The sequence below is a fragment of the Leptosomus discolor genome, chromosome 17 (genome assembly GCF_034619465.1).
Source record: "Leptosomus discolor isolate bLepDis1 chromosome 17, bLepDis1.hap2, whole genome shotgun sequence".
NCBI classification, from domain to species: domain Eukaryota; kingdom Metazoa; phylum Chordata; class Aves; order Leptosomiformes; family Leptosomidae; genus Leptosomus; species Leptosomus discolor.
In genome coordinates this window covers 7,720,814-7,746,932 of record NC_141407.1, presented here as the reverse complement: position 1 = coordinate 7,746,932, position 26,119 = coordinate 7,720,814, and the positions used below count along the sequence as shown (strand labels likewise).

The following is a 26,119-nucleotide window of genomic DNA, read 5'->3' as shown; positions in this document are numbered from 1 at the left end:
AAGTGTCTGGGTCTCCGTTGGGTTGGGGTTTGGATGGAGTGCGATGCTCGCAGTGTAGGGGTTTAGGTGGGGCAAGTGGGATGAGCAGCGGGGGCTGTAGTTTGGGCCAAGTTGCACCCTGTGGTGTCATGGAAGGTGATGAATCTAACAGTTCCTCTTCCTTGCTCGGTCTAGGGTTCATTGTGTGATTTTGCATAAAAAGACAGCAGCCAGATTTCCAGTCACAAGTGCTGACTTGAGGGTCACAGAGGACCCACAAGTTTTTGAGCGCTGCAATGCAGGCAGAGTGATTGCACATACACACCAGCAAATACTCTGGCATTTTCAAGCACAGCTGCCCTTCTGAGAACAGCTCAAACTTACTGTCCTTGCAAACAACAGCTCCCAAGAGTACTAATAATTACTTCCTCAAGTGTACAGAGCCTTTGTTAAGCAGCATAATAAACCCCTTTCTGGTCCCGGGATGAAAGGCATGCACAGTGTTATCGCTAGAGCAGTATATGCTGAAATGGTCTGTCTGTCTGTCTCCATCTTTGCAATTGTTTCCCTACTGCTTTTGCATAGCAGCTCTTTATTTTAGCTCCAATAATTGCCTCCAGCTCCAGCATCCATCCCAGCTTTGGCTGAAATGCACATGTTGCTTTTGGAGAGGAGTTCAAGCAGAGTCTGCTACCTCCTTTGAAGTGTCTCTTTCCCATGTCCAAAACCTGCCTTGATTCTCTATACAGTGATTTTATGGCCTGGGGGCCTGGACAGTTTTGTTTGGTTTGGCTATTTTTTGATAACTTCGTCATTATTTTGTCATTTGTCTGAGATGTCATTTGTCATCTCAGAAATAGCCTGAAGTTGTGGTGAAGCTGCCTCTGTCACCCTTAGCTGTGCTGGGGAGCCCAGGATGCCACCACATGTCACAAGCTCACCAGTGACAGTGTGTCTGGGGTCTGCTCAGGCATCATCCCCAGCTTCAAAAGGCATCTGTCCCAATCACAGCGACAGGCGCTTCAGCGATGGGGAAAATAAATCACCAAGAGCAATTTGTTGTGGAACGGGATAACGAAATACCTGCTTCTTCCCCCAGGCACAGGTCTGGCACATGGCTGTGGTCACCTCCTGCCTGTTGGGGCTGGATCTTTCTGCTCCACCTCCTTGGATGGTGGTGGTGGATCTTTCTGGTTCACCTCCACAAAGTGTTTTGCCAGGGCAGGGACGTGCTCTGTGTGGCTGGCAAGGGGCAAACAGACCCTACACAATTTCTGCTGATTCAGAAATTTCCAGGAGACTCCCCATTCTGGGGACAGACGCAGGAGCAGACCCGTATCTATGTGTCCGTCATATGACTGCCCGGAGCAGAGGCAAAGATCTGCTGCTTGAACTGGGGGCTTATTTTAGCTGCACCGACCTGCAGCCCCCAGCCCCTGCCAAATTCCTTGGAGCTGCTTATTAACGCACTGACAACTCTGCTCCAAAGTCACGGCTCACCAAGGCAGAAGGCAGAAGGGGTTGACAGTGTGGCCTAAATATCCCTGTTTACAAAAAGTCTGACAAAACACAAGCCCTTGGCTTTATCTTTCCCATTTGGAAATAGCCACAGAGCAAATATACTCAAGGCATGAAGGGAGGAGGATTTATATTGACTTTAGAAAAAGCTGTTCTTTAAAAACAGGAAAAAAAGCTCATCCTCGAGCTGCACAGACTGGCTGCTACACCGAAAAATCTTGCGCAGAGGCTTAAAGCCTGCCTGCTAATCTGTAGCAGTTCTGTGTGAGCAAGTCATGCAGTAAACTGCTCTCTGTTAATTTTTTAATGCAGAATAAACAGGTCAAGAAATGATTAGCATGAGAATAAGTTGAGCTTAATCAGGAGAATCAGAAAAGATGAGAGGGAAGAGACAAATTGGAGTTATCAGTTAACCATATGGAGTGGCTCTGCCTTCACAAGCTCATGTTTCCTCTCGTTTTCCATCCCCTCTGAAGCTGCCTTCGCCCCTCTGCCCCTCTGCCACCTTCCCTAATTTAAATGATGAGCTAAAATTGCTGGTATAAGCACAATGGAAGCCCTTGTTTCTCCTTCTTGTTTTCTATCTGCAACGGCTGCCCAAATGAATTGCAGGCGATAAGTCTCCTACCTGGTTATTCCTGATGGTCCTTCCCATTCCATGTGGAGAAAGGGAGCTGCTAACATTAAGGTTGAAATGCACAAAATCCACTTTGTGCACATAGGAGCACTCTGCTCTGGTGCAAAAGTTTCGGCATGATCCTGGCAGATCCGGGGACTGAGCGGAGGCATCCGTGGGCAAGGGGAAGAGCAGCCCTCGGGACTGCTTGGAGTGGAGTTTGGTCAGTGGTCGGAGATCTATATTCTCAGATAGGCAGGACTTTGTCCACAAACTGGAATTTGAAATTTCAAAGGGGAAAAAAAAAAAAGGCAGAAGGGACCTTTGCATGTGTGGAGATGACGGCACTGGCGACGCTCCCCCGGGACTTTTGTTCTTTGTCTTGTAACGGGGCTTCGTGATTCCCCAACAGCTCGCTTTGCCAAACGGTGGTCGGCTGAGCAGTGGCCCTGACCTTGTTCAAAGCTTTCCTGCTCTGGAGAGGTTTCAGAGCTGAGCCCATCTCTACTTCACTTGCACGCAAAGGAAAAGCCGCTTCACCCCCGCATTGGCCTTGGAGCTGCAAGAGACATGGCAGGAGTGATCCTGAGTCAGGGCTGCAAGGGGCAGTGGTGACATCGCTGGTGTAAGACAGGGTTGGTCCTGCTGGCTCTGGGCACTGGCATTTCTGCTAAGGATTTCTTGAGAGTGCAGAGCTGTGAGAGAGAAAAGCAAAGGGCAGGAGGGGTCCAGGCTCCAGGCTCCCAGCTGCAGTTTGATCACTGTCCATGCTCAGATAGTCCACAGGCGACCCCAGACTGGGGGGACTGGTCAGTACACTGCAGGGCAGGGCTGCCGTCCCATGGCAGGCTGGAGAAATGGGCCAGCAGGAACCGCAGGAGCATAACCCACACAAGGGCACCGAGAAGACGGGGCCAGGTTCCTCACAGGGTGCATGGCGGGAGAAGGTCAACGCGCATAAAAATTGGAGAGAGGTTCAGAGAGTGTTTAAGGAGAAACTTAGTCACCATGAGGACAGTCAAGCATCAGTTGCCTACAGAGGCTGTGCGGTCTCCATCCTTGGAGGTGTTCAAGACCCAACTGGATAAAGCCCCGAGCAACCCGTGCTGCTCTCACAGTTGGCCCTGCCCTCCAGCAGGAGGTTGGAGTAGAGACCTTGAGGTCTCTTCCAACCTCAGTTATCCTTTGATCCAACAACACCCTCCTCAAGAAGGGCAGCAGGACTCCTGTGAGAGGATTCTGCTCACTCACTTGACATGAAGAGCTAGCAAGCACAGTAGCTGATGGCACCCTTACCCTAAATGCTCTATTAAATACTCTATTCCTGATCCTCATTTACTGAGAAGCATAGATCTTATTTTCAGGGAATCCCCTTTGCTTTAGATGAATTTGCCAGTCAGGGATATATAGATAAGGCAGAATTAGTGTCATGACGTGCCAGTGCGGGAAAGGATTTACTGCTCAACAGATAAAAATTAAATAATCGCTTGGTGCAGAACACTTCATGCCCTGGAGCTGTCATGGTCTCCTTTGCAGCCATCTGCTGGCGTAGAAACGGTGCATGGAGGGCACAGAAAATAGGGACAGGAGGAGAGAGGAGAGGGTCTGAAGGCTGAACTTCCCGGAGCACCTGGTCTGGGAACTGCCTTTGCCCACCAAATTTTGCCAGCTATGAGTTGTCTCTCTCTGGAATAAAAATGACAAAACATCTTCTGTAGGACAGAAGTGTTAGAATAAGCCCCACAACCAGCTGCTGACTTGAACATCTCCAACATAAAACAGCTGCAGGGCTGTGGGGTCTCGTGGGCTAGTACAAGCCACGACTACAGGGGCCTACAGGAAAGATGGAGAGGGACTCCACCAGGGGCTGTAGTGAGAGGACAAGGGGTAACGGTTTCAAACTGAAAGAGAAGAGATTTAGGTTGGATGTAAGGAAAAAATTCTTCACTGTGAGGGTGGTGAGGCCCTGGCTCAGGTTGCCCAGAGAAGCTGTGGCTGCCCCCTCCCTGGCAGTGCTCAAGGCCAGGCTGGATGGGGCTGGGAGCAACCTGGTCTGGTGGGAGGTGTCCCTGCCATGGCAGGGGGGTTGGAACTGCATGATCTTTAAGGTCCTTTCCAACCCAAACCATTTTGTGATTCTATGATTCTGCATTGGCAGGCTGTCCCAAAACCCACCACGCAGGGATGTCAGGGGCAGACAAGGACTCCCCAGGCAGAATATCCCCAGGGAGACATCGTCTCCCGCAGCAGACTGTGCCCGGGGAGCAGCTGACGCATTTCCATCACAAGCCCACCTCTGGGGCAATGCAAGTGCAGGGTGTCCTTGGCTGGTCTGCTCCTCGACCTCCAGGCTGAGACAAGGGATTTGGGAAGGGGCTCTGGCAACCGATGGAGGACACCAGTAGTGAGAAAATGATAGTCAACACGACCCCGGGCGGAAAGCCCCATGTCCCATTGACAGTCCTGGCCTCGTGAGCCACCTAATGCTCTCCAAACTTCCCCACTCCTTATCTGCTGCTTTCCCGCACATGCTGCCTCTCCGATTTCTATTCGTGGCCCTTCTAATCCTTCCTGCCCAGGGAGCAAACGGCCTTCACAGCCTTCCTTGCTCAGCAAGCAAAAGGTTTGTTTTGCTGAGCAGAGCAAAACAGGCCATGCTTTTACGATATTTTACTAGACGCTGTGGCAAATCCTGCACATATTTGACCTAGTGTCTGTAGCATTTATCTAATCAAAGGGATCACCGTAGCCTGGCCAGGATTGGGACGGAGATCCCTGGGATGAGGCCACAGAGGGGGCTATGCCCTACCTTAGCATCCCCATTCCAGTGTGCACATCGTAAAAACAATTTCTGCCTCAGGACTGCTCCTGCTGAAGGGAAGAGCCCCTGGCACGTGAGTGCAGAGAGCTCTGGCCTCTCCCTTGGGAGCACAAAGTGGATGATTGTTTTCAGGATTGTTCATCATGACTCCCAAGTGAGAAAGCAGAGGCTCTCCCCTGTGCTCAGCTTCACTCCTTCAGACCTGTAGCCTTAGGATAGAAGGGCTCTTTGGAAGTGCTATAGTTTTGGGGTGCAAGGGCTGCTTGAACAATCCTTTGTGCTCCTAAAATGTGAATAACAAATCATGGCTAGCATCACTGTCCAAAGGCACTTGCTGTTGTGGAGCCAGAGACCTTGGTGTCACATTGCGACAGCGATGCCACTGTGGCCAGGGCAGCTTGGGGTGCCAGTGGGGCCAGAGCTGCACTGGGGTGCCTGGGAAGCACAAAAACAAGCCAGCCGGGTGCCCAAATCAGCAGCATGTGGACTCAGTCACCCGCTGCTGGTTGCAAAATCAGGGGGAATTTTTCAACGCAGAGCGAGCTGACACTGAGCCATTAATTGCTGGTTCTCCTGCGTCATGCAGCCGATGCTGTTCAGCAATCGATTAAATTCCCACTCGTTGATCTTGCAATTACACTGAAATGTCTTGGTCCTGTCTAGAGCAGAGGAGTGATGTGTCCACAGTCAGCTGAGGGAGGAGGGCACCCAGGTTAGCAAGGAGGAGAGCACAGGCAGCTCTGCCTCTCGCTCCGGTCCCCGCTGCCCAGTACCAGTGGGTCAGACCCCAGGTCTGAGCGAGGCAGCAGAACCATTGTTGGTGCCAGCAGCAGGGAGTTGGCAGCAGCTGCACCCACAGAAAGAAAAATCCCACTGCAGAGTAAAGCTCTGCTATGTTGTAAAACACCTAACGAAATTTTTCAGATGCATCAGTCAAAACCCTGGGCCGGGGGGGTCCAGCACAGGGTGGCTCTGGTGGTGGGACAGCAGCAGCCCCAGCAATGCCAGCCCACAGCCACACTCACCATTTGGGCATGGCTGCAGAGTGGGATCTGTTTATAGGGCATCCAGCCCTTGTAAAACTCAGTTTATAGGGAAGTAAAAGGAGTCGTACGTCGTTACTTTGCATAGCAACGTGTAAATTGCCAGGCAGGTGCTGACCTTCTCTCATGGAGAGAGAGAAAAAGGAAAAGGTGTGGGAGGGATGGAGGGAGCTAGAGAAGGGAAAGTCGGGGGGAGAAGGCAACCAACGGTGGAGAGGGGAAGGCAATGACAGAAGTAAAGAGCAACCTTGTTCTCCCAGTGGGTTTTTTTGGAAGCTTTCCACCCCAGGTACAATTAAAACCAACACCAGCAGCTCAGCATCAAGGTCAATAGCCAGGGAAGGTGTTCCCTCGTCGGCGAGTGCCTGCTCCCATGGTCCTGCCTGCACCCAGGAGCCGGGATCAGCAAAGCGCCTCGAGATTCAATAATAAACAGTCAACAAGAATCACTGCTGCTCCACCAAAAAACAACAGCTTAGCAGCGTTTGGCAGTGGGTGAGATGATTAAAGATTAACCCCCTGCCTCCTGCCTCCACCCCTCTGGGGACTATAGGCCTTGAGGCTCAGCAAATCCTTTCAGAGAAATATTTGAAATAAAAGACAACAGATAGGGGACGCAGCGAAGGCAGAGGGAGGCAGAAGGGCCAATAGCCTCGGACAAGGGAATCGTTACAATCTGGCCCGTGTTTGCTGATGATAATGCGCCTTTCCAAAGCCCTAATAGACATGGAGATGGCAGATTATAGCGCAGCGCTAGACCCGGCGTATACCACCCTGGAGTTTGAGAACATGCAGGTGCTGGCTATGGGCAACGGTAAGTCCCCTCTGTCTTCTCCCCTCCATTGTGGTGGGATGAGCTGGGGGCTGCAGGAGGAGCAGTCCCTGGGGCAGCCGCCAAAATGCTCCTGGGGAGGGCTGGGGCATGGCGGGGGTGTCAGCTGTGGGGCTCTCAGGAGCTCATTTGGGGGTTTCTGCTTCCCCTGGGAAGAAATAGAGGTGGTGGCGGTGCAGTGCTGTGCTGGGTGCAGGCAGGACAGTACCCTGAAGCCCAGACACCTTGAGGACGGGCACACACCAGGGTCTAGGCGCAATGAGAGGTCCCCATCAGACATTCAGCCCAGGGACTGGGACTGGGGCTGAGCACAGGGTGTGTCTCACCTCCCCCAGACCCCAACCAAGCGAAAAGATTAGCCAAAAGTTTCCGAGTGAAACGCTGCTGATGGCTCACCGGGAAGACAACAGCCTGTCACTCCACAGCAGAGAGCCAGTCCCACGCCAGCGCAGATGGAGATAGGTTTTCCCGGAGCAGAAAGCCATTTGGCACCTGGCAAGGGTGGAAATCACTATGAAAAGCCATCCAGGCCCTGCCCCCACAGCTGCCCCGAATCCACAGCCCTTCCCTGTGCAGTGCTGGGGTGCAGGGTGGCATCCCCTTCCCTGGGAGCACTGCGGGGCCAGGAGGCTCAGCCCCTGGGAAGTGGGGTGAGGGGACCTGGTGAAGATAGAGGAGCGTTCCCATCCCCTCAGGAGGGTAGGATCACACTTAACCCACCAGGATTCACAACGCTGGCCCACCCATTTGGGGACCAAGGAGTGCTGGTGATTAAATGCTCAGAGATAACAGGAGATTCCTCTCCAAGTCCCCCCTGAAGTCTCTTTAAATACAAGGTTAATGACTAAACGGAGCACACCGCAGAAAGCGACCCCCAAGCCCTTTCCTCCTGCCTGCTGTGTCACCGAGGCTGCCCGGGCACCCCTGTCCCAGCAGGGCTGTGCCGGTGGCAAGGGCTCTCCCCTCACAGCCTGTGCGGTTCTTCCCCAGGTTACGGCTCTGCTCCATCACAGACATGACACCGCGGTGCCAGAGAGGCTCTGCTGTGCAATAACCCCCCACTGCCCTGGGTCTCAGCCCCTTCTCTGCTCCCAGGGGCTGGTCCTACCCACCCAGGGGTCTCCAGGCCAACAGCAGCCCCCTTTAGCTCTGCTGATGCCCATCTGGACCCTCCGGGACAAGCGCAGGTCTTGCTCCCTCTTCACGCCCCTCTCTCACCCAGCACACAGAAGCTCCTGCATGGGGGGCTGTGACTCAGCCCCCCTGGGCCGAGGGCTCTGCGGGGCAGAGGGACAGGATAATCTTACGTGATGAGATCAGGTGCGATATTGCCCTGGGGTAGATGAGTCAGCTGGGTCAGGCGGCACCAACTCTCCTCCTCCTCTGCCCAGCTCCAGACCAGGGGCAAGTTCCCTCTTCAGGGCTGTTTTGGCACTCCAGCAACTGCCTGCAACACATCTGCCTCCTTTTCTGGCCAAGGACTGCAGGACATCTCAGCCCCTGTCCTGCACAGCTCTGCAGCTCCAGCTCAGAGGTGGCTGCTCAGCAATGACCAAGTTTGCCACCATCACAACCAAATGTGTTCAGACAAGCTTGGGGAACTCTCAAGGAGCTCCTGTCCTGACACAAGTATCATTTGCGAGGTCTTAAAGTCAGATTTTTTCTTTCCTCCATTTACCTTAACTCCAAATCAATCCCAGTAAATCCACTTCACTGTAGCAGCCAGAAGCACACATTTCTGGCTTATGTAAGAAATAAACTCAATTGGAAAATTATCCATTAGGCAATAATTTCATTGTCAGTTATCTATTAGACTAAGATGCTGTGATTTCTTTGATAATGGTGCCAGTTTTTCCTGTTCTATGCTCATCTGATTACAGCATGATATACTGCTAAAAAGGGATTTATCAGGGCTGTCACAGATACACAAGTAATGTGATTATACACAGATCAGCTCTTCCTCTCTCATTTAAGTCCTATGTTTAGCTGAAACTGGAAATCTAACTTTCCTTCTGGAAAGGCCTTCATCCAGCTGAGCCCTCAGGATGCGTTGGGAGAAAGGATGTTTTTAGAGGCAAGCTACTCAGAGACAAGAGACAGCCAGAATGGGCTTGGGAAGAGCTCAGGGCTTTGGGAGTGGAGAGAGGAGCTTTGCATGGGCAGTGCTGCACACACCAAAATGCAGCTGTGTGATGGGGTGTGCCAGGCAGGGACACAGAGAGGCACCAAACTGACTCAGGAAGGAACATAGGACAGACACAAGGAATTACTAAGACAGAAAGCAGGCAGGAAAATGAAAGGTGCTGCCAGAGCCAGGGAAGGGGCATCCCATGCTAGCTCGCTGCTGGATTGCTGGATCCACACCAGTTCCTCCTGCTGAGGGACAGCACAAACAGGCTGTGCAACGCCTGCTGCAATGCCCCTTTCCCTGCAAAATAAAAGCTACAATTGTAGTCCTGCCCCAGGCAGCGTTACCTCAGCCTCCCCCAGCACCCATACTCCAGCTACCGAAGGCAGCCCTCCTGGGCCCAGCCTTTTTATAGCACCCAGCCCCCTTTCTGCTGGGTGCCAAGTGGGAGCAGCTGTGGCCTGCCTGGGGTGAGAGTTAACTGTGTCCCTGCCAAACCCAGAGACCAGGGACCAATAATAGACTCAAATATTAAAATCCCAGCTGGTTTCTACGGCTTTGTAGATCCTGAGTATTATTTGCAACCAGGATTTCCACTGAGGCAGGGGAATGTGCCTGTGCTGATACAGGAAAATGTACATGGGAGGGGACAATTAGATCAACTGAATTAAGGGCTGATCCCTTCAGCCTTGAGGTTTGTTTGGTTTGCTGGAGGGGTTTTTGTGTGGGGCTTATACAGTTTCGAGCCTTTCAGATGTCCTTTCTGACAGAGGCTGCTGCAAGTCCCCATCCTCCTAAAAGAGCCCTGCAAGTGCCAGCCCCCCTCGGTCTGTAAGGACTGTAAGACACATCAATCTCAGCCGCGGTGCTAACAGACTCTGGAAAATACCCAGCGTACAGCCTCCTCCATGCTATAGTGTCACTCTTTCTTTCTGGGTTAGCTTGATCAGTCCTTTCTTGCATGGGCAGTGTTTGCCCACATGAGTTTTCCAGCTGAAGTCATTTGAGTTTGTTATGCACTTAAAGTCTTGTTCTCCTGAAGGACTCTCGTGTGGGCTGGAGATCGATGGCTGGCAGAGAGGTTCTCCAGCAAAAGGGAGCTGGTCACCTCATTTCTCTAACAGTGTCTGCTCAGGGCTGTCTTGGGCCCTTTTGGTATTATAACACAAACACCTCTCTAATAAATCACCTGCTCGCCCTGAGCTGTAATACCTCAGCTTTAACTCTGTCCACTCTACTACAGCCCAAAGTATCTGCAAATCCCCAAGGAATTTTTGCTCTGCTCTGTGACTCCTGCAAACGGGTTTCCACTTTGTCTGAAGGCATTGTTAGAGTCAGGCCTTTGGGAAGAGCTGTCTCACCCTGGCACACAGTGAGCTTTTGCACACTCAAAATGCAATGACTTAAGACAGTTGGAGCACCCACCACCCCTTACACACCTCTCTGACCGGCCCCCGCTGCAGTGTGGCTGCAGCCACCTGGTTCCTCCAAAAATCAAGTCTCTCACTGGAAATCAAGCTAGGAAATGTCGGTTGTCTCTCTCACTGTCATCTTCTTTCTTTTCTGTGTCCTCCCCCAAGCAGACACGTCTCCATCAGAAGCAGCCAACCTCAACACTTCCAACAGCATCGGGGTGAGTGCGCTGTGTGCCATCTGCGGGGACCGCGCCACCGGGAAGCATTACGGGGCTTCCAGCTGCGATGGCTGCAAAGGCTTCTTCAGGAGGAGCGTCCGGAAGAACCACATGTACTCCTGCAGGTAAGGACAGAGGGCACAGAGTCATGTGGCTGAAGCAAAACTGTCCCTAGGAGCTGAACGGCAAAGCCCTCAGAGCACAGCAGCATGGTCCTTCATCTTCTTCATCCTCCCTGCATGCACCACTGCCTTCCCTGACCTCACCACCCAGCTGGGAAGGGTCAGAGACCACTCTCACTCTGGGATCACTCCAGTGATCACCGGGGAAAGACCCTGGCAGGTCTTGCCCCATTCTTTAGGGGCCAAGCACGTGTTCTTGTGAATGGGTATGGCCAACGGTGGAGGCAGCCAGCAAGGAGGGTGATGCCTGGGGGAAAGCCCTATTACAGGAGCTGAGCACCTTCTCACTCAGTGCTCTGAGTGTGGCACAAACCTCACTCACTCCCTGGGGGTAATTCAATGGCCCCCCATCCCTTCTTCATCACAAGATGGAAGTGTGTCTGCCATCTACCTAAAAAGCTCTCACTACCTGTTACATGATAAAAGAACATATAAGGAGCCACAAGCTGGGCAGTGTAGTGTGCATGTCTGAGGATGAGGCTTCTGCAACTGAACCTTGTGTCATTGGTGGTAGCCCATGGCTCTCCCGTGCCATCAGTGGCTGTGACCTGCTTGGTCCCTGCTCTGAGCAACACAGACATAGAGAGTGGCAGAGGAAACTGAGTAATCCTCAGCTCAGAGCGTCTAAATCACTCAGGCTTTTTGAGCGAGTTACTCCTGATGGTCTGACAGCCACTTGGAGAGCACAAAGAGCAACATGACTCTAAAATCTGAGTGACAGAAAGAAGCCTCAGGTTTATAAGTGCATGTGAAGCACATTATCACTTGCACTCCAGGGTTATTTAAGCTGCCTGCCCAGGGAACCCCCTCCCCACAGCTCCAGTGGGAAACCCGAGGTGTCCAGTTCTTTGGATACCGGAGTTTTTATGTAAGTGCTACAGAAATGCTTAAAAAGCTTCTTTCAGGCATCCATTTGGGCAAATCTTAGCTTGGGGCTTTAAAAAGCGTGGTAGAAACTAGCCTTTTCAAAAGCTACAGAACTTGGCGTGGCTGGGAGCCCTTTCCCATCTCTGTACACCTTTGTCTTTACTTTGCAAGCTTGATCAATCCGCAGCAAATTAGAGCAAATTTGCAAGTGAAATTCATGCTGCAACTGGCCCCCAGGCTTATGCTGCATGCAGGAGCCACACACATGGGAGATCAGTGTTTGCCCCGCCATGTGCGATGGATCTGGTGATCCAAGTGTGGAGGGAAGGAGCTGGTTGCTTCCTAAATCCTCTCTGAAGCGCAGGTGGCCACAGAGCTGTTTGCACACCAGCGATGCTGTCCAGAGGTCAGAACCAGCCTGCGTGGATCCTAGAACAGCCCTGGAGAGACGCAGGGACTCAAACCCACTTCTAACCTTACTAGCTCAAGAACAACCTCCTACCCTTTTTTATCCAGAATAAATACATTCTTCCTCCCTTCTAACTGGGATCTAACTTACAACAGGGGCTACTAAGATGGCTCTGACCCTCCTGGCTCACACTTTTAAGTTCACTGGGGCTGGTTAGTCCATCATGACGTCCTGTGCCTAGTGGTTAGTGAGTAAGACCAGCAGCCCGAGCTCCTGCATGCGACTGTCAACTCTAGCCTGTCCTACTGAACAACCAGATCTGGAGCAGAGGGCTGAGATGTTCAGTGCAAAGAAGGAACCCCAGGTTAAAGCAAGCAGGGAAATGGCACAGACCGGGGCTCCTTTCGCAGGGTAAGCCTCTGGGAACCTGCCCTCAGCATGTCTTGGAGCTTGGGGCTCTGTCTTGTCCTGCCTTCAGGCCCAGTCTTGCTGCTCCTCACACATCTCTCTCTTCCCAGGTTTAACAGGCAGTGCGTGGTAGACAAAGACAAAAGAAACCAGTGCCGATACTGCAGGCTTAAGAAGTGCTTCCGAGCAGGAATGAAGAAGGAAGGTGGGTGACAGCGTAGTTTCCCTGTGCTCCCCACAGCAGCAGTCACACTGGCTGCATGTGTTTGAGGAAGCCCTCACAGCCCAAGGCCAGTTCCTGCCACGTACATGCTCACCCAGCCATCTTAGCCACGTCTTCCCTGCACAGTGCTCTCCTGTGTGTAGATCCAGACCCCTATCATGGGGGGTTTATGGAGAGTTTTGGCCTCCAGTCATGAGCCCTGCATGTGCCCAACCTGCCCACTCCCATCCCTGCCAAGTCCTTGCAAGCAGCCATTGTCCCAACAGTTGAGGGCAAGGCATGGGGGCCCTGCATGGTCTCAAATTCAATTTCAGCACCCTTCTCAGGGCACCTCTCAAAATGCCAGCAGAGACAAGCCCACAGGAGTGCCGCAGGGCCATGCTTGTGTCTCAGAACTGCCTGTGCTTGTACGCACAAATCACACCCAGGCCTCTTCAGCTCACTCTTGCTCATGCTGACACACACATCACCTGTGCTCCCACATAGCTGTGGCATCCAAGTTGTTTGGGAACACTTCTCAACATCAGTGAGAAGCAGAAGCTTCAAAGAAGGCCTGGAAATTTGGAAACACTTTGGGAAAACTGCTCTAAGTGCTGCCCCAGAGTTACCATGAAATCCACAGCTGGACAGCTGAGTCCAGCAAAGGTCCAACTGTCATTTTGCCCCTTTTTTTCCTAATGTGCATATAGGTTCTTGCTGACTCTCTGCAGAGAGCTTAGTTTTATCTGATACATCAGCCACAGCAGAAAGAACCCAGAGCAAGGTGGAGCATTTTGGTTATTTAACTCCATATGAAACAAGTAAAGATACCCACCCCCCCTGGATGGCCCAGGCTCACCTCACAACCTCCCTGCCCCTCTGTCTCTGCAGCCCTTACAGGTCCCCATGACTCAAACATGTTGGAACAGGATTCACCCCTATTTTGGCCCTACTTGGTTCTCAGGAGTATTCACAGTGGCAAGGAAACCCGGGGCTGCTGTGGTCCTGCTGGTGGCCCCACTGATGGTCCCACTGGTGACCCTGCTGGTGGCCCCACTGGTGGCCCTGTCGGTGGACAAACTTCCAGAGGAGCTACCTGGCACCCTGCAGAGCTCACCCCATTGATGTCTGCAAAGGAACAACCAGGAGGCATTTGGCCCCGTTGCTCCATGTAGAGAAATTAAATTCTGTGCTCCCCCCAGTTCACACTCCCTTAAGGAGGAATTTAGGAGAAAAGGCGTCCTTGAAGACAACAGGGAAGTACCAGCAGTACATGGTCTGCTTCCCCAGGAACACTGGCCTGCAGGAACACTTCTGAGCAGGAACATTTCTTCCCTGCTAAAGGGGATGAGGTATTGCAAGGAACTTGGCTTGAGTTTTCCTGAAGAACATAGGAATCCCCCTCTCCTTGCTGCACCCGCTCATCCCGTGCCCAGAGTTTTGCTGCTGTCTGTTAATATTCAATAGAAGTTACATTAGGTGCATGACCAGCTAATACTGAGCAAACATTTGGAAAACATCATGGCGTGACTGAACTCGGGGGCCTGCTACTGATAACAAGCAGCATAACCTTGAGAGCTCCTATTTACAGCCGCTGACTGCAGGGCTTTTCTTCTGGCCCAGCCTCATTATTGCTTTTTATCAGGTGGATTTATACATTGAGAACGTATCAATTCAGAGAGACACCAGCCTAAGGCAGGGACTGTTCTGTGTCCCCTGCCATCATCAATACCTTATTTGAGCAGATGGCTCTGACTAGCATGGCTGTGGTGAGGTACGGCCAGCCCATGGCCTTGTGGCAGACAGAGAGGAAAATCCCCCCACTCAGCACTACTGCTTCTGCTCTGGCTGCTGTCACCTCTAGACTCAAAGCCCAGGTCCTTAAGACTAGACCAAGCAGAAAGGCACGTTGGGGTCAAACCTGCCCTGGGACTCTTTACAATAAAGTATGAGAGCGCTCTGTTGCTCTGGATAGATAAGTAGAGGCTGTTCTGCACTTCCTTCCCGATTGTACCTTAGATGGAATTTTTCCAACTGCACCTACCCGGTGCAAGAGCTTCCCAAACAGAGCTCACAGAAGTCATGTGGACAGACAAAGAAGCCATGCAGATACTCAACTCCTCCATTTCACACATAAGCTTTGGGCTGCATGAGTGAGCATGGCCACCACCCGTATCTTGAAATCAAAAAACTTAGGAGCCAGATCCTTTGAAAGGAAACTTTCCCACTGAACTCTACAGGCTTTGAAGCACGTGCCTGGGTTCTAAAATGACCCTGTCCCAGGAAAGCCTAATAAAGTGAATGTGAAAACAAAACCACCAGAGGTAGTCAGCTCCATAGGCATCCCATCCTCACACAGCTGCACCTCTGCCTTGCCAGGCAGGGAAGCTGGGAAACTGCAACTAAAGAAGGGGAATGCCAAAGGTCTGTGCTAGTTTTCGGTGTGCATTGCCATGAATGACCTGCAGCTCAGCCAAAATACGCTCTTACAGCTGTTCAAAATGAACGGGACCGAATCAGCACCCGGAGATCGAGTTATGAAGACAGCAGCTTGCCCTCCATCAATGTCTTACTGCAGGCAGAAGTCCTGGCACAACAGGTACCTCTTCTTTCTTCTTTGGCAAATACAAAAGCATCAGGCACTACCTGGCTAGTAGAGCCAGTTGAGTATTTAACAGCTGAGTCTTCACATTACCACCTCTTTTCTAAATAACTTATTTGCCAACTCAATACTGTTTTTTCAAAAAGGCATTTGTTACCTGAAACCATCCCTTTAATGCTCCTCGGTCCAGAACTCAGCTGTAATAATAGACAATATGTTCTGATTTGATGGGACACATGAAGGAAGGAGAGCCTCTTGGAAGAAAACAGGGTAGAATCATTAAAATCCAAGGAGCTGTGGCTGCCTAAGCCAGCCAAAGGGCTGGCCTCATATGAGCGGCCTCCCTTGCCCATCAGATGCTAGGAACTCTGGATTCTGGCTTCCTACAGAGTTTCACAAGGAATCAGTTTTATGCTTGTTTTATGCAGATATTATGCTTGAAATTCCCCATTTCCACAAGCATACTGCCAAGACTTATTTCCTAGACTGTTCACCTGAAAAGACAACTCTGATTTAAGAATCTGGATACTGCAAACACTGTATGTCAAATCAGCACTGTCTGGGAGGACACAGGACAGGACAGGAGCTGCAGGGAGGCTTTGTTTGCAAGAACATGTGATGAGAATGGGGCTGTGATGGAGGCAGGAGCTGCCATCCTTCATAGAGCTGGGGAGAGCAGCACTCCTTGTCCTGGTGAAAATGAAGAGGGGTTCGAGTTGGCAGTCCAAGTTTTTCCTTGCTTCAAGGATCATATTATCCTGAAGGCTCCCATGAGAGATGCTCCGGGACAGGTCGTGCCATGCTCTGGGCTCCACACGAGGGCTCAGGCTGTAAGGTCCACAATCCCGTACACAAGCAGCATATTCAATCTCATCCCATGTCTCACCTTCTCCTATGCAGGCCCTAATATATTTATATACCCTATAAAAATAATACTGGTGCTGCTCCCAGAGGTGTGAGATAATGGGGTCTCAAGTCAACTGACCTACAAGGGAAGGACATTTCCAGGACTCCGAGTCCTGCAGTGGCATCATATGTAAGTCCGGAGCAGGGTCTGCTGATAAAAACTACAACCATCAACAAATCCAGGGGAGCTCCTGCTCTCCCACAGAGCGCAGAGAGACTCATTAAACAAGGAAGGCTCCAGCACGGTAATTGGTAACTTTTATGTGCCTACCTAATTAGAACAAGATACTGCTGAGGAGCTGCTTTCTCCAAGATCTTGGGTCACTCACTCAGAGGTCTTTATTTATTTGCTAAGCCTTCCGGGCTCTCTGATTAGGGTAATACATGGTGAGATTTTTACAATCTTATTTATTCAATAATAGCTCGAGAGCTGGAAAGCTTCCAGATAACGCAACCTGAAAAAAAAAAATGCATGTGGCATTTGAACTCCATTTCCTTCGGGAGGCTGGTAGGGTCCAAGCTGAAAACACTGGCAGGAACAAGACAGGAAGAGCTGATGTTGTACAAGAGCACAGAGGGCAGGCGGAGGGCAGCGATGGGGTTGAGTTAATTGCTTACAGAAGCATGAGGATAAAGTAGTGACTAAGGGCAAACTTTTAGATGAGCTGGGTGAGCAGCTATGCATGAGAACCAGGCAGGAGGTTGGGTGCCTGGTTTGGGGGAGATGTTCTTGCCAACTCCGTGTGGCGGTACTTGCAGAGTTGTCAGGGTTGTCCTTTGCAAATGAAATGGCCCCATTTGCCTCTGCAATCACAAATAATTCGCCATTGCAAAAAATGCAACCTGTGCTGTGGGCATGTTTGCACATGCGCAGTTTTGCCAAAAGGGCCCCAAAGCTGGGGGGGAGGTGGGAGGTTGTTGTCTTTAAAGTCCGTCTTTAGCATTTCAAATTGAGTAATGTCAAATATTAATGACCTGGTGCTCACAGAAAGCAATTTCAGACCTGGAAAGCTATCTTCAGCAGAGACTTGTGCTCATGCTGACTCAGAGAGAAGGAGAGCCTGCATGTCTCCTGCCAAAAGCAGACAAGGCACATCTGGCTGAGCACTGGCTCTGGAGCAGCGGGAAGGGGAAGCAGTTCTCTGCCCTTTGGTGGGCAGCAACAGCACTGGGCAGATGTGTCCTTGCTACTGGTGAGGCTGACAGCTACATGAGCCCCGCAACTGAGCACATTCCTTTAGTGGAAATAGGATCTTGGCTTTAGAAACGTTTCTCCTGTGCTTTACAGTCTATTCAAGGCATGACAATTTACCATCATCCATACCCTCAGCTCTGAAGCATTTCATGTTCACAGATCCCCAGGCTGATCTCAATTTGCAATGAGCTGTGCTGGGCCATATATTCCGGGAGCTGGATGTGCAACAGAAAAAAGTAACTGTAGATGCTGGACTCTGCATCAGCACACAACCCATGGGCTAGGGATTTTCCTGTCTCCATTTCCTCTGTGGCACTGAATGGTGAAGGATCCCTTCTCTCCTTCCAGATATCATCCCCAGTTCCTGTGATCAATGGAGACATCCGAGGGAAGAAGATTGCCAACATCTCTGACGTTTGTGAATCCATGAAGCAGCAGCTGCTGGTGCTGGTGGAGTGGGCCAAGTACATCCCTGCCTTCTGTGAGCTGCCCCTGGATGACCAGGCAAGTCCCCCCAGCCACCCCACCTCGTTCTGCCCTGTCAAGTGCAGCCTGGAGCCGAAGGAGAGCCAGGCAGCTGAGACCTTCAAAGAAAATGTGCATTGTTCGCTCTGTTATCCTGACTGCTGCAGCTGATTGGGAACGGCATCCATACAATGCCAGCACAGGCCATTTGCATGTGCAGCTAATCAGTCGATGAGCACAGTCATGATAACACTGAGCTCAAATTAGGTACCTAATCCAGTGCACATTTTGCATGGGTCTATCAGTCAATTATTTATTACTTACAGGTTGTGCAGCACTTTGAAAACCTTAAGTGCTATACAAATACTTAGGGTAATCAGACTTAGTAGGACAGATTTCTAGCCTAAGGTCTGCTCAAGACATAAAACAAATCTGCCTGTCTGTCTGTCTTTCTGCTTCTTGCCCAGGGTTATGTCTGTATCCATTCTCCTGGTGTGGAATTATTGAAACTAAACAGTCATTTGCTCCCAAGGCAATACGAAAATCTTTCTTCAGAGTTAAAAAACAGAAATACATTTGCATATAACACAAATAACTAAAATGACATTTGCTGATTCCATAACTAAGATAAGCACAGTGGGTTTGAAATCCTCTGCAAAACTATACTGCAAGATCTCTGGCAGCCTCAAAGAGATAGAAGGAGATATCTCCTGTGTAAGTCTAAATTTCAGAAATCTGCAGCAGATGTTGCAGGACATGATGTGCACCCAGCCTTGGATGGTGGGGAGGCTCCAGAGGGAAGGGATAGCACTTCTGGCAGTGGCCAGCACAGGTCCTGTCACAGGTAGGAAGGTATTTCCAATCTTCCCAGTGTTCAGTCACAAAACCAGCATGGGTCCTCTTCAGCTAGGATCAGTTTCCAGTGCTGTTGATCTAGAGGTAATTTTTACATCATGAAGAAAAAGGATATCCAGAAAGTGAGAGCATCCAACTGATCAAAAACCCCTATATCCTGAAACGAAGACCTTCGTTAATAACCCAGCAGCACAAAGCCCTGTGGAATTCAGTGCTGTTAACACAGAGCATATTTCCCTCTTTACTATTATGTGCAAGTGCTAAATTGTTTAAAATGGTAAGAAATCTGTTAAACTCCTGAGGCAAATACAACTCAAAAATTATGAAAAACAAAATGGACGCCAGTGGCAAATGACATTTACACATCAAACAGGCTGCAAGCCAGCGGAGGCTTGGGCAGCTCTGCATAACCCATTGTATCCTTGTGCCATTTGGAACAGAGGCAGTAAACCTGGTTAATAACTCTGCAAACTACAGCAATTTCCACATGAGCTCATTTTACAATTGTGGGGCTGAAAAATTGCTCAAAGAAGAAAAGAAAGCCTAAAGATGACATTGTCTGAACCCTGCCTTCCCACAGGGGAGAGGCTGCTCTCAGCATGCTCCACAGGCTTGTCTTGACTAAAACAAGTCTTCTGCTACAACCAGCCATCCCCCATCACGAGCTGTTCCAAATCCATCCCAAAGGGCTTGAGAGGAAAGACTGTGCTGCATTAAAACTAATCAATTAATGCCATCCCTGCTTTCGAAGGACAGTATGAGAACAGAGGCAGCAGATACTCAGGGGAGGGCAGGAGGAAGGAGAGAAATGCCAGGGAGCAGGAATGAACAAAACTACATGCAAGGCAGCTGGCCAAGGGGCAGGAGAGCCAGTCAAGACATGTCCAATGGGAACATTTAATGTTGGGAAACCCTGTTACATTGCCTGAGAATGAATCATCTTTGCCAACATTTTTAGAGGAAAGGTCATACCCAACCCCTCATTCTTTCTCTGCACCAAAATGTCAAAGTACTGGGTTTGGTGGGGCAAAGCCAATTAATTTTAAATTTAAAAGTTCTACTTTGTTGTGTCACAACTTTTGTATTTATCCTAGTTCACAATGGAATCATGTATCTCAGGTTCATCACCGCAAGGACAAATATCAAATGAGATGGTTTTGCCTTATTGAAATAATTTACTTTAACCCTGCTCAAACAAGCAAATTTTTATGGAAACAAAAATGGTACTTCCAAACTGAGCTTTCTTGAATTTGCATTAGGCAGGGAATTTCTACGTGAGGGCTTTGCTCCCCTTGGGACTTGCAGTTTTTCCATCCTTCTCACAGTTTCAGCAGATAGGAAAGCTCAGGTTTGAGCAGCTCTGGTAATTACAAGCAGCTCAGCTAACGCATCCACCCATGTTTGGACAGTGATAGGGACAAGCTAGATTTTGGCATATAGATAAAGGTTCCCTGGCATCATGTGTGCATAGCCTTTTTGCAAGGCCTCCACTCTGTTTATTTTGCATAACTCTTTTTCACTCTCTGCAAGAAAAATTCCTCTCTCAAACATCAGCAGCTGTTCTAACCAGAGCCCTCGTCTATGGGTGACACATTCTGCTGGCATTTCTGGTAGGGTAAGACTCCTCTTGGCTTTGTCAGATGCTGAGGGATAACCCACTGGAAAAGGGGACCATTCCCATCAGGACACACTTTTCAGAATCTCTCCATTAATGTTTAATGACTGTTTTCTCCAGCAGAGGCTCCTGGCTGGAAATTAAGAAGCCTCTGTGTCAGGCTGTCCAATCGTTAACTTCTGTTTCTGCCTAAATCTCTGAAATTTTTAACTGAACGAGGGCAAAAGACTCAGAACATTCTCAGGAGCCACTGGAGGGTGTAAAATGAAACACTTCAATCATTAACGTCAGGGCAGAAAAACATCCCTTTGGCTTCCCTGGCCCAAATGCCCATCGCTGCAGAGGGAACGGAGGGCCAGAGGGTGACCCCACCAGCCGGGCGGACGTGGGTCCCCATGAGTGCGATTTCAGTGGGAGGTAGCACGGCCCAGAGGGGCAGCAACTGTCCACAGCAGTGGATTGTACTTCTCCCCACTTCCCAGGCTGGAACACGGTCCCTGCACTCGGTAGGAGTGGCCTTGTCTGCAAATGGCCCGCTGTGAACATGTCCCACTGCTGGCGTGAGGTCCCAGGACAGTCTAGCATGGTCTTGCTCATGACATGTGCCATGAATATGGGATGTTTCAGGTGCTGTCTATTATCTACTAGTTCTTCTGGATTTATAGCTGTTTATGCACAGGAGTAAACCATTTTTTGACCTCTTCCTCTGACTGTGACTGGAGAGGGGCTCTCACTCCCCACCCTTGAGCGCAGTACAGGAATGCTGGGCTTTCTCTCTTGCCTACATGAAATCACAGCCTTGTCTGTGTCTCTGCATCACCCAAATAACTTTTCCCTGCCCTTGCAGGTAGCACTGCTGCGAGCACATGCAGGGGAACATCTGTTACTGGGAGCTGCCAAGAGGTCTATGGTGTTCAAGGATGTCTTGCTGCTAGGTAAAGAGTGTGCTTCTGCTGCTGGCCCATCTGCTTCTGCAAAGCGTCCCTGCCAGGGTGAAGGAGAGGGTGGTTCAGTGTTTGCAGGCATCCTTTTTGCAGGGTGGTGGCTTGAACTCTTCTGTATTTTAGTGAGCCTAGTACAACCTTTGGGTGCAGATAGGCCTGGCTGACATTCACATCAAGGCCATAACATGTGGCAAAGTTGGAGGACTATGAACATTCACATTGTCCCCCAGGTTTGTGTAAGCAGGCTGTGGTGTGATTGAGAAAAAGACTCCTGCTTCTTGGTCAGCTTTTTCTTGCTGGAGCGACTCCTGTGTAAGGAGAAGCTGCTCTGGCAACACAGATCAGCATTTCTGGTGGGCTGAGTGAGGGAAGGGCAGAACGGGGAACTTCTTAAGTCCTCCACCCTCAAAATTACCTCAGCATTGGTTCCCTGGGCTTTAAAATCCTTGTCACCCTTGCTAAGTCTTGGGCAATGACAAGGCGATGGTCTGGAGGGCTTTGCTCCCCCTTGTCTTGTGCGAAGGAAATGACCACATCATCCCACGGAACTGCCCTGAACTGGTGGAGGTGAACCGCGTGGCCATCCGCATCCTGGACGAGTTGGTCCTCCCCTTCCAGGAGCTGCAGATAGACGATAATGAATACGCCTGCTTGAAAGCCATCATCTTCTTCGACCCAGGTATACTCTAGCTTGGTGAGGGTTACCATCAGAGGGGACTAGTCTGGGTTACGCTGACTAATACTGGTCCTGAGTTGTGGAAATGCTGCCTGGTCTCCTCTCTGGGCCAAACTGTTCTCAGAGGGAGGGGAGAAGTCAGCCTAAGAAGAGCATTACAGCAGACGATAAAGAATCAGAGACAGCTCACCTCAGCCTGTGCCCAGACTTCATGCTATTACTGAAGGGCAGCTCCTAGGGAAGCAGCCTGGATAGTTTGCTCTGTGGGTTGTTTCAGATGCCAAAGGACTGAGCGACCCTTCCAAGATCAAGCGGATGCGGTACCAGGTGCAGGTCAGCCTGGAGGACTACATCAATGACCGGCAATACGACTCACGGGGCCGCTTCGGGGAGCTGCTGCTGCTGCTGCCTGTGCTGCAGAGCATCACCTGGCAGATGATTGAGCAGATCCAGTTTGTCAAGCTCTTCGGCATGGCTAAGATTGACAACCTCCTGCAGGAGATGCTGCTGGGAGGTGAGTACTTGAGGGTGAGGCCTCTCAGGGTTCCCTGATCACCATCCCCTTGAGAACCTCCACAGCCATTGTTTCCTATCTGAAAAAGGTGGAGACAGCCTGCATGCACGTCAGCCCTTGACACACACAAAATCATGTCCCCCTATCACTGGCAGAGGTAACAAAGATTACCTCCATTTCTACTCACCAAAAGCGATGCATTAGCTGTGCATCTATTTACAGAGAGGCGCCCCCAGCCGTCTGCATGTAGACAAGCTTTGTGGTGCAACCCCCAAACTCCTACGAGCTAGCCATTTCACTAATCCTCCTCTGTGTCAGAAGGGAGTCACCAAAACAAAAGGGACTGAAAGGTCAGGTTGAAATAGTGTTCCTGATTTTCTAGTGGAATCATCCAATGGGACAAAACGAAATGAAAAGTGCTATTCTTTACATGGAGGTGTCACTCGGAAGGAGAGGAATATAATCTTGTATAAGAGGCAATGCAGGCAGCAGGCAGGGGTCAGTGAGCCCAAGGCATCCATGGAGAGAATGGGAAGGGTGTGCTCCGATCACATACGCACAAGCTGATCATGCACAAAGCCTTGGACACTCTGTTGCAGCGGGTCTGCCCATCTGAACTGTCTCCTTCTGCCATTGTGCCACAACGTCATATGCATGTTTTTTAGGGTCATCAAGTGAAACGCCACATGCTCACCACCCCCTGCACCCTCATCTGATCCAGGAGAACCTGGGAACAAACGTCATTGTGGCCAACACGATGCCTGCTCAGATGCACAACGGGCAGATGTGTGAGTATCGCCAGAGAGACAGAGAGCTCCCAGGAGAAACCAAGAGTGTTCCAGTGTGCCTGGGGAGGTAGTTTCTACCTTGCAAGGAAATTTCCGTGCAAGACTGAGTCTCTGATAAAAAGTGTGTGAGAAATTCCTATGCAGAAAGGAGGGAAAAACAAACAGAGAGGTGGGTTAGATTAGATTAGGCTAGACTAACTGATACAACAAGATGTTCCCTGGAAGACTGTAACTTTTACATAGCCCTTAAGGGATGAATGAATCCATCCAGCACCTACCAAAATCAGTGGAAATGCTCCCCTTCCTCTGAATGGTTCAGACACGCCTCATTTTGCCCTCTGCAAAACCACAGGAGAATCTGGTCCACCACACAAGGCCAACACTTGGGAATTTGGGCTGAGATGACCTCAGCTGACCAAAAAAGTGGCCAGTACATGTCAAAATGCCAGCAGCTTCCCTCATTCGATGTTTGTGATTGTGGTTCTTCCAGGGCATCTAACCATGCCTGTGCATCCAGGCTGCCTTGCAGCAAACAAACAAGCCAATAGGAGCAATGGTTTTGCTACAGAGCCTCTGCCTTGCTTACATCTGAACCTCACACGACTCAGGACAGATCCCAGTGCTGTCAGGTCCATGAGACCCACTTCTAATTTTGTTTCTCTCTCTGTAGCTACTCCAGAAACTCCACAGCCATCTCCGCCTGCGGGCTCAGGACCAGACCAATACAAGCTGCTGCCCGGAGCCATTGCAACCATGGCAAAACAGCCCACCTCCATCCCGCAACCCGCCATCACGAAACAGGAGGTCATCTAGCAATCTGCAGACCAGCTGGCCTTGTTTAGAAGACCGTGTGGGAGAAAAGCCCAAACTGACTCTGTCACTGTGAAAAGAGAAGCCATCCAGAGGTCCTTGGGCACAAACACACGGACTTGCTTATTGGACTAGTCCACCACAACCAAAAGCTGTCTTCCTGCAGCTATGGACAGCATGTGCCATGGGCAGCCCTGAGTCCCAGAACTAAGGTTGAAGCCTTACTGAAACCCTCAATCCTTGTAAGAAGGACCAGATTTCTGCCTCCCTCTGTGGGGAGGCTGCAGTGGCTGGCTGGGGACAGTGCAGCTGGCTGTTGCCCTATTGCCACCACTCAGCGTTGGTTCAGCATACATCAGACCCTGTGAACAAGCTATTTTCTGTGCTGTGTGAATGGAGGGCTTCCCTCCCATAGCCAAGCCAGCTTCCCAGACAGTCCCCAGTCCAGCTAAACATGATGGAGATGGAAGCTCCCCCAAGAGCATTGCAGCAGGTGAAGAACACAGGTTTTGCCCAGGCAGCACTGGCAGAACCACTTCTCAGCCTTGGCTAGTCCCAGGTCTTTGCATGGTGTCACCCTCCAGCACACTAACCCCCCCCAGACCAGGTCTAACAAATCTTTTCAGCTGATACTGGGGCAAAGTCTGGCCCACTAGGATTCACCACTATTTGGATCCTTCTACCTTTTGAGTAGTTTTGTTATTTCTGTGCCATGACCGCCCTCCCACCACAAGGCTCAGAGAGGCAACCACTGCCAAATCCCTCCCTTAAACAACTTACTGCCTCCTCACTACCTGGATTGGGAAGCTGGGGAACCATGAGAGTCAGGAGAATTCAGCTAATGGGATGGGGTCATCCCCGCACAGGCTGGTAGTGGGCAGCACTGACCAAAGTATCACTGGCCCCACTACTGCTTTTCATCAGTCATAAGAAGACCACTGGACGACTATTTGGAAGGAAGCGGGGGGAAGAAAGGGGATGAAGGGGAGAGACCTGTGCAGGTGAGAAGACCCCAAGCCTCACAGACTGGACTAAGATCTTGGGCTGCCCAAGTGCTGGGAGCATTGCGACCCAGGATCTCAGTTCAGACCTAGCTTTAATGCTAAGATATGCCACATAATCTACTTGTCCAGTCCACAGCCACTCCTTCAGCTTAGAGCGAGTGGCTGATAACAGATTTACAAGTCTTCATAACATGATAAGAATTCATTATGGCTCCTTCAGACCTCTTTCAGGCAGCAACCTCAAAAACACAGTGCTTCGAGTCCTGCAGAGAACAACAGAGGTCAAGGAAAGGCCCTGTGTTGCCCAAGCCCCTTGGGTCTGACCCTGCCTTGGGTTTGTACCCACCTGCCCTGCTCCCTCCCTGCCACAGCCCCCCCTTTCTCTGTGCCTGCCTGTGCCAAAACCCCAGAGGTCTGACCTTTGGTTTACAGCTGAAACCAGGAAAGGAGCCCTCCCGCACCCAGCGTTTGCCTCTCCAGGTGCCAGCAGGGCTGGAGCTCACAGAGCGCTGCACGACTTCAGGCCCAAGTCATTTTTGGCACAAGGCAACAGCAGCTCTAACTAACCATAGACTATGTGGGGTGCTGGCCTCTCGGGAAGATGAGGCGGGTGGAACCATGGCTGCTGAGAGGTCCCCGGTGGGGACAAACCTGAGCCAGCCCAGCCAGAGGAGCTGCAGGTCTGTCCCTTGACTTCCCATGCAAAAATGAAACACCTCGCCTCGCGCTGATGGTGTCAGAAGTACTGTTGTATTGTCTCTCAACACTGGTGGCATCGTACCGAGTAATTTATTGCAATGATGAATCCAATCATTTTCTGTAAATTATTTTGTAAATCACATTGATTATTTATAATTGGGAGATTAAATGCAAAAAACCCACAATGACCTGGCTGTCTTTTCCAACTGCAGCAACTTTTTTTCCCATACGTAGACTACTCTGTGGGGAATCCTTTTTGGTCCGTTTGCACCAAGCATTCCTCGATATTGTACATTAATTTTTGCTGGTTACTGCCTTCCAATGGAAACAGAGAAATATTTCTTCACTAGAGTTTGTATTCATAAAAAAAAAAAAAGAAATAAATACAAAAATATTTTCTAACTTTTC

The 26,119-nt window shown here is 50.4% G+C and overlaps 1 protein-coding gene across 2 annotated transcripts; it reads left to right on the top strand.

The window, feature by feature from the left end:
• The first annotated feature begins 6,670 nt into the window (after positions 1-6,670).
• Positions 6,671-24,011, top strand: HNF4A (hepatocyte nuclear factor 4 alpha). 2 transcript variants are annotated; one of them, XM_086474722.1, is made up of 10 exons: positions 6,671-6,791; positions 10,521-10,695; positions 12,547-12,641; positions 15,131-15,237; positions 17,690-17,845; positions 21,124-21,211; positions 21,744-21,899; positions 22,174-22,410; positions 23,076-23,198; positions 23,869-24,011. In XM_086474722.1, the coding sequence occupies exons 1-10, from the start codon at positions 6,671-6,673 to the stop codon at positions 24,009-24,011; spliced, it is 1,401 nt and encodes a 466-aa protein (XP_086330848.1). The 2 variants fall into 2 exon arrangements, with proteins under 2 accessions (XP_086330848.1, XP_086330847.1); XM_086474721.1 differs by having other exon boundaries at positions 6,677-6,791; positions 23,076-23,202; positions 23,828-24,011.
• Positions 24,012-26,119: the final 2,108 nt, after the last annotated feature.